The sequence below is a fragment of the Colobus angolensis genome, unplaced genomic scaffold (assembly GCF_000951035.1).
Source record: "Colobus angolensis palliatus isolate OR3802 unplaced genomic scaffold, Cang.pa_1.0 Scaffold14, whole genome shotgun sequence".
Taxonomy (NCBI): domain Eukaryota; kingdom Metazoa; phylum Chordata; class Mammalia; order Primates; family Cercopithecidae; genus Colobus; species Colobus angolensis.
In genome coordinates, this window is record NW_012114488.1 from 1,625,921 (window position 1) to 1,642,646 (window position 16,726).

General features: G+C 40.4%; 1 protein-coding gene across 1 annotated transcript in view; it reads left to right on the plus strand.

The window, feature by feature from the left end:
- MTMR7 (myotubularin related protein 7) overlaps positions 1 to 16,726 on the plus strand; it is a 114,322-nt gene that overhangs the window by 53,640 nt on the left and 43,956 nt on the right. Inside the window, exon 5 of the mRNA XM_011934881.1 lies at positions 11,069 to 11,197. Coding sequence (XP_011790271.1) covers positions 11,069 to 11,197 — 129 coding nt within the window. The remainder of the gene's footprint in view (positions 1 to 11,068; positions 11,198 to 16,726) is intronic.

Below are 16,726 nucleotides of genomic sequence, written 5' to 3' on the forward strand. Positions count from 1 at the left end.
TCACCGTGTTAGCCAGGATGGTCTCGATCTCCTGACCTCGTGATCCACCCGTCTCGGCCTCCCAAAGTGCTGGGATTACAGGCTTGAGCCACCGAGCCTGGCCGATTTCTTGTTTTAATTTAATCTTTGTATCTTGATTTCTTGAGTTGTAGCTTTTTATATATTGATTGACAATTTGTATTTTATCTCCTGATAAATGACCATTTCCAGTTACATATTTTGAATTCTGATTATTTTCTTGACCTTGTCACAGGGATTTTCTTGCGGTTCTTTTGTTTGTTTGTTTGTTTTTTTAAAGAAACGGGGTTTCATTCTGTTACCCAGGCTAGAGTACCGTGGGGTATAGCTCACTGCAGTCTCAAACTCCAGATCCCAAGCATTCCTCCTGAGTAGCTAAGATTACAGGCACATGCTGCCGTAATTGCTTACTTTTTCAAAATTTTTATAGGAACAAGTTCTCCCTATGTTGCCCAGGCTGGTCTCGAATTCCTGGGCTCAAGCAATCCTTCTGCCTTGGCCTCCCAAAGTGCTATAATTATAAGTGTGAGTCATCATGCCCAGTCTCATGAGGATTTGCTACATTGCTATATGGTACTTCTAACAGTCAATGAAATGATTGTACAGTAGTCCATCGAATGAATGTACGGTAAGGTACTAAAGTATTTCTTTATTAATACGCATTTAGGCCAGGCATGGTGGCTCATGCCTGTAATCCCTACAATTTGTGAAGCCACAATGAGAGAATTGCTTGAGCCCAGGAGTTTGAGACCAGCCTGGACAACATACGGAGAACCTCATTCCCACAAAAACATTTTAAAAAATTAGCTAGGCATGGAGGTGTGCACCTGTAGTCCCAGCTACCTGGGAGGCCGAGGCTGGAGGATTGCTTGAGCCTGGGAGGTTGAGGCAGCAGTGAGCTGTGATTGCGCCATGCACTCTAGCTTGGGCAACAAAATACCTTGTCTCAAATTTTACAAAAGGGCGTTTAGATTATTACTTAGACTTTTTTTTTGCCACACGAATAATTCTTGATGTAGTATCTTTATGCATATAACCCCAGTTTTTATTTTATAAGAAAAATCTTTCCAGAATCTACCAAAAGGCATAAAGGGCCTAAATTTTTTAAAAAATTTCAGGCAGGTAGGACACTGATGTTTTAGTTTTTGATCAGTATTTGTTAGTTTCTAGTCCCTTATATTGCATTCAGAACACATGGCCTATGGAATTCATATTTGGGGAATGTTTTGAAGACTTATATCTTCATAAAACACAGTATTCTATTGATTTTTAATAAATATTTTGAGTCTGGAGAAAATGTGTATTCTCTATTTAGGTGTGAAATTTTCCTTTTATCTAAATTGAATTTCTTATTATTTTGGTCCCTTTGCTCAGCTGATTTCTGATAGAGGTATGTGAGAAAATTCCTGTTATGATTGTGATTGGACATTTTCTCCTTAAGTTCTAACATGTTTGCATTATATATTTTAAAGTTAGACGGTTTAGTACGTAATGATTAAGGACATCTTAGTGTGTTCTTTTTGTCAATTTCACATATCCCCTTTTCCTGTGAATTATTTAAACTTTTAATTCTATTTTTTTTTTTTTTTAATTGAGATGGAGTCTCGCTCTGTCGCCCAGGTTGGAGTGCAGTGGCGCAGTCTCGGCTCACTGCAAGCTCTTCCTCCCGGGTTCATGCCATTCTCCTGCCTCAGCCTCCCAAGTAGCTGGGACTACAGGTGCCCACCACCACGCCCAGCGAATTTTTTGTATTTTTAGTAGAGACGGGGTTTCACCGTGTTAGCCAGGATGATCTCGATCTCCTGACCTCGTGATCCGCCCGCCTCGGCCTCCCAAAGTGCTAGGATTACAGGTGTGAGCCACTGTGGCGGCCTTTAATTCTATTTTATATGATTATATTTCCACTGTTTCTTTCTCTTTGTCAGAATTTGCTTGGTGGAGCTCTGTTTAACCTCTTCTTTTTAACCTTCCTGTGTAAATGTTTTATCTTTTTAAGCTGAGTTTGGTTAGATTGTTTTTTACTCAACCTGAAAATCTTTTTTTTGTGGTGAAATACTATCTGTGATATTGTTCTAGATATCATGTATTGTGTGTTCTGTTAATTATGCTTTTTCCTTTTTCATGTCTATCACTGGATGGTTTTTCCCTGTATTTGCTTGTAATTATTTCAGAGGTATATGTCCTATTGCTTTTCCTCCACTGTGTATCTTTCATTTAGAAAAAAAGTTACTTAAATCATCCCACAAAGTAGAGAAGGGAAAAAAGAAAAAAAAGTTATTTGTTTATTATGGCACACTTATGACACACACAGGACTTTGAAGAATAATGGAATGAACGCCTGGGATCTGTGTGCTGTATAAGAATGAGCATCGCCAGTGCTAGTTAATTTCTCAGCACTTCCAAATTGTCTCTCGCTCCAGCATCAATGTCTGCAATTTGGCGTTGTCATTCCCTTGCCTTTATTATAGCATTTCTATATTTCTAAATATAGGAAGTCCTCACTTAATGTCAGCAGGTTCTTGGAAACTGTGACTTTGAGTGAAACGATGTACAGCAGATCCTCAAATAACACCATTTTGCTCGGCATCATTTTGTGATATCTATGAGGGAAAAACGGTGGTGTTTTATGTTCTTTTGCTTAAAGTTGCAATTGCCAACAGCCTACGGGCATTGTTGAGCAAGGACTTACTGTAATAGTGTGTGGTATTGTTTTGCATGTTTTTATACTGTCTGTAGTTGGTCTGCATATGCTGTATAGAGTTCTCTGAAACTTGGCTTTTCACTCAACATGGTAACATTTGTATTTGTGATCCATTTCATTTGACAAATATGTACATAGTTACTACATGCCAGGTACTGTTCTAAAAACTTGATAAATATTAGCAAATATTAATTCTATGAATAGTATTATTATTATTTCTACTTTACAAATGGAGAAAGTATGACAGAGAGATTAAGTAATTGCCTAAGGCACAGAGAGATTAATAACTGTTGATACCAACAGCTCCGATTCCTTCATTCTGCACTAGTGGGTTGTATTCCATTTCCCAAATATACCATAGTTTTAAAAATTACTCATCCTTCCCTCTTTCTTTTTTTCTTTTATTTGGTGTATTTTGTTGTCATGAATAAAGCTGTTAAGTGGCTGTATATGTCTTGTACTATATTGTGTTTCTACTTAGGAGTAGAGTTTATGAGCTAAAGAGTATATAGATTTGAATTTTACTAGATTCTGGAAAATTCTTTTCTAAAGTGTTTGCACGGACATATTGACCTGCTTGCAAGACATGAGTTCTCATTAGTCCACAGACTCCCCAACAATTGGTATCAATATGATATTCACTGGTACTCTTCTTTGTTGATTCCACATTGCACTTCTGAGAATTTACTCTATGAATTTAATAGCATACACACATACTGATACCCAAGGTTATTTTATTTTATTTTATTTTGTTTTGTTTAGTTTTATTGAGACAGGGCCTCGCTCTGTTGCCCAAGCTAGAGTACAGTGGGGCGAGCTCAGCTCACTGTAACCTCTGCCTCCTGGATTCAAGCAGTTTTCCTGCCTCAGCCTCCCAAGTAGCTGGGATTACAGACACCTACCACTACAACCAGCTAATGTTTATATTATTATTATTATTATTATTATTTTTTGTAGAGATAGGGTTTCACCATGTTGGCCAGTTGGTCTTGAACTCCTGACCTTAAGTGATCTGCCCGCCTCTGCTTCCCAAAATGTTGGGATTACAGGTGAGCCACCATGCCTGGCCCCCAAGGTTATTTCTTTGAAGAATTGTTTGTAATAGCAAATATTAGAAGAAACCCAAATATCTTTAATGGGGGTCAGCTAAATAATTTTTGCTCTATCCATGTGATTAAGTTAGTGTATAACCATTAAACGAAATGTGGAAGATTCCTATGTGCTGATAAAGACTGCTAAAATATATTGTTAGGTTAGAAAAAGCAAGGCACAATATGGTGAATATAGTATAATACCTTTTGGCTTAACAAAGGAGGGAGAATAAGGACACGTTTGCGCAAAAGTGATAACCTAGACTGGTGTTGGTAATGGGGTGGATAGGACACTAGGATGAAAGTGGGATTTCTTCTGCTTCAGCACCACTGGGTGCAATTTGGCATTGTTGCTCCTTTGCTTTTATTTATAGCATTTTATGCACCTTTTTGTATTGTTTCATTTATATAACCATGTAGATTTATTATCGGATCTTAACTTTGAGCCAAACTGATTTGTCTGAATTGGATCTTAATGTGGTTTTTGCACTGACCTGATCAGCTAGGGAGGTTGAGCTTGTGTTTCTCGGCCATTCATGTTGACTCTTCTGTGAATTATCTACTCACATTTTTGCTCTTTTTTTCTATAAGATTATTTGTCTTTTTCTTGTTGATTTGTAGTTCTTTATATAATGTAGCCAATAATTTGTTATAGTTTATAGCTCTTGCAGATATTATCTCTCAGGAGATTTTGATACACTGTTCCAGTGTCTTCAGAAGTTTTGAGTTGTCAGTCTTTCTTACTATGTTTTGTTTTTTAGCATACTTTTTTTTTTTTTTTTAATCCTGGTCTGTTTGCTAAACTTTGTCCCAATTTGACACTGTTTAAATCCCAGAATTACATTTTTACCAATTGTGATTATTATGGCTTTATAATCTTGATGTCTTAAAAGTCAGTTCCTTTGACATAATTCCTCAGGATATCTTGAATTTATAGATTATTTGGGCTAGCATGGACACTTTCATGATGCTGAATCTTCTTCATAATTACACTTAAATTTAACAAGCATAGCGTTAATCATTATAAAGTATCGGGCTCATGTAATCAGACTAATTTGTTTGCATACTAAAGCTAACTTTTGCAGTGAATTTTTAGCCTTGAAATGAAAGAAAGGAAAATCCAAGTTGAGTAAAGAAAATTGGATACCCTTTTTGTTAATATGACACATCCTTGGGCGAGGAAGAAAATGAGGCTGAACCACATCTTGTGGAATAACGTCTCCTTGGAAATGCAGGTTCTTCCTATTTTTGATGAGATTTCCTTCTAGAATTAGGGCATAAGCATGACTCATATTCAGTCACTGAAGTCCTACATTGCACAGACTGCAAAACATGAGTTACTCAGCTTTTCTGTTCGGAAGCAACACACAGCAAAACAAAACTAACAAGGAACAAACTGTTTGGAAGCAGAAAAGGTAACAACCTGGGGGATTTTCTGATTTTGCAAGTATCACTGAAATGGGGGGAAGATGATGGACCCTGGTTTGTCACTCACTTAGCAAGAGAATAAAGGTTGTCTTATTTCAGAAAATTTGTGACTGATAATCCGTGGAGAGAGAGACATCCAAATCCATTCCTTTTGCTTTTGACCTCATGGCTGAGAAAATGTTTACTTTTTCCTCCCTTATTTTACAAGTTATCTTATTTCTTCTCACAAATCCTTTGAGGTTGGTGGGTCAGGAAGTGTCATTTGATGGAAAAGAAACAATTGCCCACGATGGAAATAACAGCAGACGTAGAGTACAAAAAACTTAGATTCTAGAACCAATTCTGCTATTTTCTTTAAGTGTGGCCTTGGGCAGGCTAATTATTATTATTATCTGTATCATCTTACTACCATCGCTATTTATAAGACACTTTCTTATGGTAGTCTAAATCTCTAAGCTCAGATTTCTTTTTATACCTAACCCTTGAAATGGTCTTTATTTAAATAAAGTAGTTGGTATTCATTGCTAGGTTAAAGTTTTAATCTATCTTGGAATAAAATGTAAAATACAACCCAAACCAGTGATTTTATTAAAGCTCATTTATTTCAGTTATCCACAGCTGTATTTTATGTATCGTGCATTATTTTGTTTTGTTCACATATACGTCATTTTATCCTGTTCATAACCTCCTCCTTCTCCCTGTTCATCATAAATTCCTTGAAATAAATTTTAGCACTGAAATGTTTAAGAAGATTGTGTGCATAGGTATCTCTCAGTTTCTGACAACTCTTACCCCAAAGCTCTCAGTCGAGTGATTGGTCCTTGGAGGTCTGAGTGAAACTTTTGGATTGCATCTTAGATGGCTAGTAGCCTGCAATGACACTGGAAGATTCTATCCAGGTTAACAAAGATCAGCTGTCCTGGGCGTGTGAAATCTTCAAGGCCAAAAACTGTTATTCATTTCTGCCCTTACAACTAAGAGTAATGCCTGGCATATAATAAGTACTCAGTGAAAGCTTGTCGAATAAGTGAAAGAATTACCAAAAGGTTCCTCTTGCCAGGACAACACCAAGGGATGTGCGCACTCCAGGAAGGTCAGTTAATTTAGTGGAGCACAAAGAAAATCCGTTTGCTTATTCATGTTAAAAAATGGTAAAATGATTAACTTACTAATCCACTTTCATTAACTAAGGCAGAGTCCATGTGAAGAAAATTCAGGAGAAAAACATTTTCCATTTCTCTGAACTTCTCATATTCTCTCTGAATTTTGTCAGGTGGTTTTCCAAACCAGATAAAATATTGAGAGGCAGACTGAGGTGTCTGAAAATTAGTGACATATGTTGCATCATTGTGTGCATTATTTATTGTCAGAATTTTGACTACAACTCTGTGAGCTTGTTGCAAAAATGACAGCAGTGAATGCTAAGATTGTTTTACTTTTTTCATTGTGATTAAAAAATGCATAACATAAAGTTTGCCATCTTAGTCATTTTTAAGGTATAGTTTAGGAGTGTTACGTATATTGACATTGTTGTACTATAGATCTCTGGAACTTTCCATCTTCAGAACTGAAACTCTGTACCCGTTAAACAACTCCCCATTCCCACCTCCCACAGCCCCTGGCAACCATCCTTCTACTTCTTGTTTCTATGAATTTGACTACTTTAGATTCCTCGTATAAGTGGAATCATATAGTATTTTCTTTTTGTGACAGGCTTATGTCACTTAATATCCTCAAGGTTCATCTGTGTTAATGCACATAATAGGATTTCCTTCCTTTTTAGGGCTGAATAGTATTTCATTGTATTGACATACCATTGTATTGCTTATCCATTCATCACTTGATGGGCATTTGGGTTGCTTCCACCTCTTGGCTGTGAATAATGCGCTGTGAACATGGTTGTGCAAATATTTCCTTGAGATTCTGCTTTCAAGTCTTTTGGACATACATCCAGAAGTGGGATTGCTGGATCATGTAGGAATTGTATTTTTAAGTTTCTGAAGAGCCTCCATACCGTTTTCCATAGTGGCTGCATAATTATACATCCCCACCCGCAGTGCATGAGGGTTTCCTTTTATCTGCATGCTCACCAGTACTTGTTTTATTATGTTTTCATTCTTTCATTTTTTAATAGTGGCCATCCTAACAATTGTGAGTTAATATCTCGTTGTGGTTTTGATTTTGATTTCCCTAAGATAACAATTTACTAATAGTTTCTCCCATTCTGTAGGTTGCTTTTTCACTTTTGATTGTGTCCTTTGATGTTTAAAAGTATTTAAGTTTGATATAGTTCCATTTGTCTAGTATTTTGTTTCCTCTGCTTTTGCTGTCATACGTAAGAAATCATTGTCAACTCCAGTATCATAAAGCTTGTCCTTTATGTTCTTTTCTAGGAGTTTAATACTTTTGGGTCTTACATTTAGGTCTTTAGTCCATTTTGAGTTAATTTTTTTATGTAGTACAAGATATGGCCCATTTTTATTTTATTTTATTTTTGCATGTGGATATCCAGTTTTCCCAGTACCATTTGTTGAAGTGACTAACCTTTCCCCATTGAGTAGTCTTGGCACCCATGTTGAGGAACATTTGAACATATACATGAAGGTTTACTTCTGGATTCTCTATTCCGTTGGCCTATTAGTCTGTCTTTATTCCAGTACCACAGTGTTTGATTGCTGCAAAATAGATACGGCTTTGTACTATATTTTGAAATTATGAAGTGTAAGTCCTCTAACTTTGTTCGTTTTCAAAATTGTTTTTTGCTATTTGGGGTCCCTGGAGAATCCACATGAATTTTAGGATGAATTTTTCTACTTCTGCAAAAAATGCCATTGAGATTTTGAGAGGGATTGCCTTGTGTCTGTAGGTTGCTTGGCATAGGATGGACATCTTCACAATATTAAGTCTTCCAGTGCATGAACACAAGGTATCTTACCATTTACTTGTTTATTATAATTCCTTTCAGTGGTGTTTTATATTTTCAAAGTAGGATTGTTATGTTAATTTCCACTTGAGAGTGCTGTCTACTTTGATGAAATCAGGACAAATATCCATGCTTCTAGCTTGGTAAGAGGTTGTATCTTCATGTGTTAACTGACACCTTGAATCTACTTTTCCCAAAGGCATTTTAGCTTCTTAGCGTTTTCCAAGTAAGTGTGCGTCAGAATGCCTTATAACTTAAGCTCTGACCCATGGAACTTTTTCCGCTAAACCCAGTGCTCCAGGGAAGGCAGAAATCCTCATAACTGGTATTGTGTTCTTAGAGGGGAGGCCTCCACACCTGATGCAAGCCTGGCCACTGGTGACTGGGCGCAGGTTGTTGAGCTCTTGGTCCTGGCACATGCCAAGCCATCAAAGTCTACATATCTCTACCCTGTAAAGAGCGAGCTCTGGTGCTCTTAGAGGTCAGGAGGTGGTCTTCCTTGCTCCTTTGTGAATCAAGAGGGCCATGAATTGGGGCTAAGGAGAGTGGGCTCTGGGTGTTGATTTTCTCTATTTGGTCTCATTCCAGCTCTGGTGCACACAGGGCCATGATGCCAGTGAACTTAGGTGTTTATTTAGCCTTAGGAGGCCATAAAAGGGTCTGGCAGGAGCTCCTAAGTTCCCAGCTTACCTCTTGCTCTTTAAAGAGGCTGTGTGAAATAAGCATGTTGACAAATCTTGCATGTTGCTTACTCTTATTTAATCATGAAACTTTGCAGTTCCTTAGTGTTGTTACAAGGAAGAATGTAGGTAATTTCCAACTTACTGAAAACCTACTTATTTCCTTTTAAAAACTGTTGTTTTAGGAAAATGTTGTTGGTCTGGTGCAATGACTACATGTCTCTTGAACCTCAGACAAACAGGTGTGGTCCATGTCATAGTGTTCTAGCTGGCTGACTTCATGGAGGTTCAGACACCAGATTGACATGGGGGAGGGAGTGCAGTGTTTTATGGCAGTACTCCCAGCTAAAGCTCTCTGGGTCCAAGTTGGTTGAGCCTTCTGTTCTTGGCAGATTTTCCTTCAGAGTGTCAGTGCCACAGCCCATGTTAAACTCTTTGGTAATCTTGTTTCCTAAAATGTCTGGTAGAACCCTGAAATTACACTTCGGGCCTGTGAACATCTCTTCTGTGGCCCTTTTATTTCCTGCTCTTTGTTGTTCCCCATTCTGGTAACAAAGACAGTGGAGGCCAGCAAGGGAGGCATCATCACAGAAGACTTTATAAGAGGCTTGGATTTCAGTTGTGGGTTTTCAGTCCCTACAACCCCATCTTCCAGAGTGATAAAGGTGGGTGGAGATGGACACAGGACCTGCAGCTAAAGTATTTCCCCTTGATATGGGTTGCTGTGTCCCCACCCAAGTCTCATGTTGAATGGTAGCTCCCCTAATCCTGACGTGTCATGGGAGGGACCCGGTAGGAGGTAATTGCATCATGGGGACCGGTCTTTCCCATGCTGTTCTCATGATAGTGAATAAGTCTCACGAGATCTAATGACTTTACAAAGGGCAGTTCCCCTGCACACACTCTCTTGCCTGGCACTATGTAAGACGTGCCTCTGCTCCTCCTTTACCTTTTGCCATGCTTGTGAGGCCTCCCTGCCATGTGGAACTGTGAGTCCATTAAACAGTATAAATTACCCAGTCTCAGGTATTTCTTTATAATAGTATGAAAATGGACTAGTACATCCCTGTTGTTACACCTAATTGAGGACTCCCTTGATATGCCTAGGAAGATGTTTGACATCCAGGAAGTAAAGAGGTGCTTGATATATCCCAGGAAACTGCCATGTGGGTGATCTTCACATTGCGAAAAGATGGATGGACTGATGTGAAGGCAAAATGTGTTGAGCAACAGTAGCCTCAACTGCTATCACTGTTGCTACCACTAACATTTGTTTTGGATTTAGTGGTTTATAAAGTGCTTTGCCATTGGTGTTACGGGATTTGATCCATCTGTCAACCCCATGAGATATTGTTGCTGCAGAATCACTTCTAGAGATTAGCGGACCACAGTGTACCGTGTAGTTTGGCTTCCCCAGGGTCATGAAGTTGCTCAATCAGAGCCAGGTTCTAAACTGCCGATTTCTGGTTCTGAAATGCAAGATCCTTCCAAGGCACCATTCCACTGTGGTAATCACTCTCAGGGTTGCGTAGAAAGAGTATATCTATTCTTACCACTTATCAAATCAACACATAAGAAACAAAAATCCAGCTGCTACATTGCGTGGTAACGTGCGGCACATTAGGAAATCTGCATGGACTGAAAGGTCAAGGAAGAAGCTTTCCGAAGGAGGTGGAACTTGAATTGGTCCTTGAAGAACAGATGGGATTTGGGAAGGTTGGGGGCAGGAGTGTCTGGGGAGGCATCAGCTTGCGTGATGTGTCAGGGCCAGGAAAGCGCACTGGGCGTGTCAGAGACACAGAGGTAACCTGCTGGCTTAACCAGTGTGCTTATGTTTTAGGAAAACTGTCTCCTGGGGTCATTCTTTCAACCAAATCCTGGCAGCTCAGGTTTTCTCAGCCAGGATGCAGAATTGCAGTTTGTCTCTTGTTGATGAAAAGAAGGCTTCAGTGTCACTGGTCTTGCACAAAGAGCCCTTGGCGAGAGGGGACAGTGCACGGGGACAGAACACTAAGGGTATCTTGCATTCCTTCAGAATGATTACATGGAATCAGCAGCACTTCATTCCTCTGAAGTGGCTTTGACTTTCCTCAAAATACCCTCCTCTGTAACATGGTTAAGGGAACTTAAGGATGTACCTATAAGCGTGGTGAAGTGGAATTTCTGGGGGCAGTTCGCAGGGCATTACTAGATGGCCTAAAAATCCCTTTGTATTTTCTGGTGACAGGTTTGTGACTCTTATCCTACTGAACTGTACGTTCCCAGATCGGCCACGGCACACATCATAGTGGGGAGTTCCAAATTCCGGAGCAGACGGCGATTTCCTGTCCTTTCTTACTATTATAAAGATAACCACGTAAGTCTCGAGGCATGTTTTTGTTTCACGCTTTGCTTTTCTTGTTTTATCATAAGCAGGCATTTTCTAGCTGCCTTCTGCTGTGCGTGTGTGTGTGTGTTTGAATTCTTCAGAAGGTATGTGGATATTCCTGTGCGTGGTATGACATGATACAACTATGCTAAGTCCTTATCTCGTGTAGCCCTCCCATGTTTGTTTGACAGTAACGTAATGGTTCAGAAAATGACTCAGTAGATTCAGAAAATCCCTAAAGCTAATCATCTAAGTGAATGCTGTCCTCTTCTAAGTGGGCACGTTGGGAGGCTCATTGCTTATTCAGTTCTGGAGATCTATGGCAGGCCTATTTTAGAAAAGCCCCTGAAGTCCATTGCCCATTATTTTTCTCTATTTTTTTTTTTTTTTGAGGCAGAGTCTCACTCTGTTGCCCAGGCTGGAGTGCAGTGGTGCAGTCTCAGCTCACTGCAACCTCTGCCTCCCAGGTTCAAGCAATGCTCCTGCCTCAGCCTCCTGAGTAGCTGGGATTACAAGTACTTGCCAACATGCCCAGCTAATTTTTGTGTGTTTTTTTGGTATTTTTAGTAATTGAAGGGGTTTCACCATGTTGGCCAGGCTGGTCTTGAACTCCCAACCACAGGTGACCTGGCCTGCCTCAGCCTCACAAAGTGCTGGGATTACAGGCGTGTGCCACTGTGCATGGCCTTATTACCTGTTTTTACCTGTGTTCTTTTGAGTATCTTCAGTATAAGAAATCTTTGACTATAGAAAGCATGGGTTTTATTTTTTAAATATTATTTATAAAAGCCAGAATTGGGTTTGTCTGTAATAGGGACTCTAAGTAACAGTGGCTCTAATAGGATAGAAGTTTTTTCTCTTGCATAAAATTCCCAGGGTGGGCAGTCCTGGCCTGGTAGCCTGGCCCCACCCCACTTAGCCTTCAGGTACTCAAGCTCCTTCTACCTTTCTACTCTGCCATCCCCTGGACTTGGCTGTGGCCTTCCTGGTGCAAGAGGTTGCTTCAGTACAGTCACCACCCACACATTGCAGGTGGCAGGTGACGGAGGGCTAATGGTGTGTGCCCAGCTTTTTGAGGGAGGCTTCCAGGAACTGCCGCATGACACCTCCCTTTCGTCAGAACTGCACAGGGCAGGTATGACAGTACAGCGTTTTGGGTGGCCATTAAAACAGCTAAAACTTAGAGTTCCGTTACTGCGGAGGATAGGAAAGCAGATTTGGATGAGCAAGAATGCTCTTTACCACCCGCTTTTAAAAGGTAGCAAAAAACCACCTTTAAAAAAGGTGGTTTAAAAAAACAAAATGTTATTTGGCTCTGGCCAGGTGAGAGAGAAACTTTAGTTTTTAAGCTAGATAATACAGTTCTGGATTCAAAGCCGAGTGAGGCTATAAACAAAGAGAGGGGAGCGTGCGAGTGTGGATCCACACGCCTGCACCTACAGCCAGCGGGGTAGAGCAGGGTCTCAGTCAGATTCTACAGGCTTCCAAAAATATCTTGAGCAATGCCAGCTTCATCAGAGTGAGCACATAGCCTTCTCTGTTGGCTACTTTGAAGGAAAATACTCATTTAGTGGTGAAAGTTCTGTGAATGGGTAGGATAAAAATTACCTTCTTTGTAGTTGCATTCATTGCTCTTCTTCTTTTTCTAGCCCTGAATTACGGTTTAAAGTATTTTATTAACTCCAAATATATTTCAGCCTGCATGGAGCTGGAGCACTGGTTAGAAGCAAAGGAAGATGTGATTTTTTTTTTTTTTTTTTTGAGGCAAGGTCTCACTGTCACCCAGGCTGGAGTGCAGTGGCACGATCATAGCAAACTCTTTAAGAGTTCAAGGGCTCCTCGGGTCTCATCCCCACAAGCAGTTAGAACTGTAGGTACATACCACCACACCTGCTAAGTTTAAAAAAATGTTTTTGTAGAGAAGATAATTTTTTGTAGAGGCAGGGTCTTGCTGTGTTGCCTGGGCTGGCTTTTTAAAATTTTATTTTATTTTACTATTTGAGACAAGGTCTCACTCTGTCTCCCAGGCTGGAATGCCGTGGCACAATCTTGGCTTACTGCAGCCTTGACCTCCCCAGGCTCAAGTGATCTTCCCATCTCAGGCTCCCGAGTCACTGGGACCACGTGTGTGCTACCCTGCCCAGCTAATTTTTTTTGCATTTTTTTGTAGAGACAAGGAAAGCCATGTTGCCCAGGCTGGTCTCAAGCTCCTGTGCTCAAGTGATCTACCTGCCTCGGCCTCCCAAAGTCCTGGGATTACAGGTGTGAGCCACTGCGCCTGGCTTTTTTTTTTTTTTTTTTTTTTTTTTAAGATAGAATAAATAGAGATACGAAATTTCATGATGTTGCACTTGAAATTAGGATACTGGTAACATGCACTTTTTTTTTGTAGCGTGCATTGATTACAGAAGTAAGAGAGAAGACGAATCCAGGAGAGGGAGAAAGGATCTTTTATTGTTGTTTCAGAGGTGTTTTATTGTTGTATGTAGAATATTTAAAAAGTGAGCACAGTGTGCCTAGCACCTCCCTTTTTATATTCTTGAGACAAGGGACCTTTTGCTTTTTGTTAGTGTGAGTAGTATCAGGATTAAACGTGTATTGTCTCAGAAAGGAGAGAATTTTTAGCAATTACACCTCAGAGGCAGCTTCTTCCCCGGCTGACGTCAGACTCACATAGCTCCATGCCTGCTCCCCCCAAGTGCTATTCTTTACTGAACCTCCAGGCCTGAAAATGAACTCACCCAGCATAGTTAGAGCTTATGGGTATTCATTTCCCATATTTAAGATTTTAAAGCAGAAACGACTTGAAGCTCTAGCTCTTCTTCCAAGGTACAGAACAGAGATGTGTTTCGAAGCAGTGCTGCGTGATCGGGTTACCCCAGGGAAGTCCTGAGTGAGCACACACTTGCCCACCCACTCTCCTACCCCATGAACTGAAATCTGTTTTGCAGGTAGAATCATGATCAAATTTGTGTTTTGTAACAATGTAAAATGTTTACATTTTAATACCAAGGTTAATTATATAAATGCTTCTGATTTGACTAGGGCTTTTCCTAAAGGGAAATTTTATTACCAAAGGTGTGGATTTCTGTGCTTAATGGAAGACACTGAAACAGCAGAGCAGTTACCTGCGCTGTCGCTGCTCATGGAGGGCCGTACAGAAAACAGGCAGCCTCCCAGCAAAAGCGAACAGGTCCACATTCCGTAAATGTGCTGATCTTTTGTCGCTGCTCATGGAGGGCTGTACAGAAAACAGGCAGTCTCCCAGAAAAAGCGAACAGGTCCGCATTCCGTAAATGTGCTGATCTTTCCTTCTTCTCTTTGGTTATTTGAGACATTTTAGGCTGACGAGTATGTATTCCTACCCCGAAAGAATTTATGCTTATGAATAAGGATACTGCATTTTCTACTGAAGACACCGTTTCCTGTGTGTGCTGCCAAAGGGACACTTCTGATTGTGGTGGTGAGATGACGTGCCTAATATTGGGCACTGGGAATTGACTACATTAGGAGAAGCTTGAAGTTTACATGATTTTATGGACCTGAAGTTCTGTTTGGTATAAAGGCCCCTGCTGAGGGTCCATCTTTCCCTTTGTATCAGCTGTTACCACACATAGTGTTAGGTTGGTGCAAAAGTAATTGCAGTTTTTGCCATTATTTTTAATGGATGTGATCACATTCTTTCACCCCCGTGATGAGGGAAGTCTTCCTGCTCTCGGTTATAGGGACAGCCAGACACAGCACTTGACACTGGCCAGGTGAGAAGAACAGCAGTTCTACTGGTCACATATACTCACTGCCAAGGGGAGGAGGACACCACAGCCCATGAAGGGGCACATGAGGTTGCACTGAGGAGCAGAGTGACAGCCAGGGGCTGTGAGAGGCAGGCTGTGTAGTATCAGGAGCATGGGGTCACCCTTGCTTCCTGCAGGAGGATGCGATTAGCTTGCGTGCATCATTCCATGGCTGGCGGGGAACTGAAACCTGCTACCGAGGGACGGGCAGGAGCTGCATCTGGTCTGCTGGATAAGAATTGTTTCACTCGAGAACCTTATCTGCAGGAGCAGAGCGTGGCAGGGAACTTGCAGTGAAGCCATTTGAGACCCTCTCAGTTTTACCATATGTCGAAGCAACCCATAATACTAATTTTTGGCCTTACCGCACCGGTTATGTAGAGCCATGTGGGCTCCCTTTGAATGTCCGGTTATTAACAGCTTTACAGATCATAGTTAGAGATGCTTAGTCATGTGTGTTCAGAATTCTGTGTATCTTTCTATGATAGTTCTTAGAATTGCTATATCCTTTGTTTTTTATTATGTTACGTTTTTTTTTTTAAAGTTTTGCTTTAACATGATGCGCAGCATGGTCTCCCAAATTTATAGTACGCATTTCTAGGAAACAAAACTCTAGAAGACTTCCAGTGAGGCAACTTTCCTTAGGAAAAATACAGACCTTCTTGGTCTCTTTTTATACTGAATGCTTATTGAAACTTCCTATGTGTTAGGCACAGTGCCAGGAGTTTTACAGTGTTATGCCCCTTATCACACCCTGTAGTTTTAATATTTGACCCGTTTTATAGATGAGAAAACTGAGGATCAGAGAAGACACATAAATTACCCAAGATCATACAATGAGTGAGAGCACAACTGGGACTGAAAGCCAGGTCTTCATGCTGCATCTTTATGTTTTGGGATGGCGTCTCACTCTGTCATCCAGGCTGGAGTGCAGTGGCGTGATCTCAGCTCACTGCAGCCTCGACCTCCCAGGTTCAAGCTATTTTTCTGCCTCAGCCTCCCAAGCAGCTGGGATTACAGGCGTGCACCACCATGTCTGGCTAATTTTTGTATTTGCAGTAGAGATGGGTTTCACCATGTTGGCCAGGCTCATCTTGAATTGCTGACCTCCGGTGATTCACCTGCCTCGGCCTCTAGAAGTGATGTGATTATAGGCATGAGCCACCGCGCCCGGCTTGATGCTGTATCTTAATGTTGTATTGTGCTGCCTGACCTATTTCCCCCTATCGGGACTTATATTACTTTGTTAAGAATTCAGAATCAGGAAATACTCTGGATTCAAATCTTGGCTTCCCTATTTATTAACTGTGTGACCTGAGTATGTTACTTAACCTCTCCGTGCCTTGGTAACTTCATGTATAAAGTGGAGCAAATAATAGGTCTTATTGTATATGATAATTAGGCTAATTAAATAAAAATTTGCAAAGTTCTTACAATAGTGCCTATCTTATAAACACTCAAAAGCAGTAGTAAGCCATCAAAAATGTTGAATATTTTAATCATTAGCAGCATTGTAAATGAGTGCTATCCTTTACGGTTTATATCTGAAGAGTTTTTGATCTGTGCTCCAACATCAGTAAGAAATGCTGCCAAGTAATAGTAATACTCTTTGGATAATCGGTCTAGGGTGTGTATAGGTGCACAAAAGCATTGAGACTACTTACCGTTTTGCACAAAATTGAAAACCACATGTTAGCAATTACTGAGTCAATGAAAAATTCCA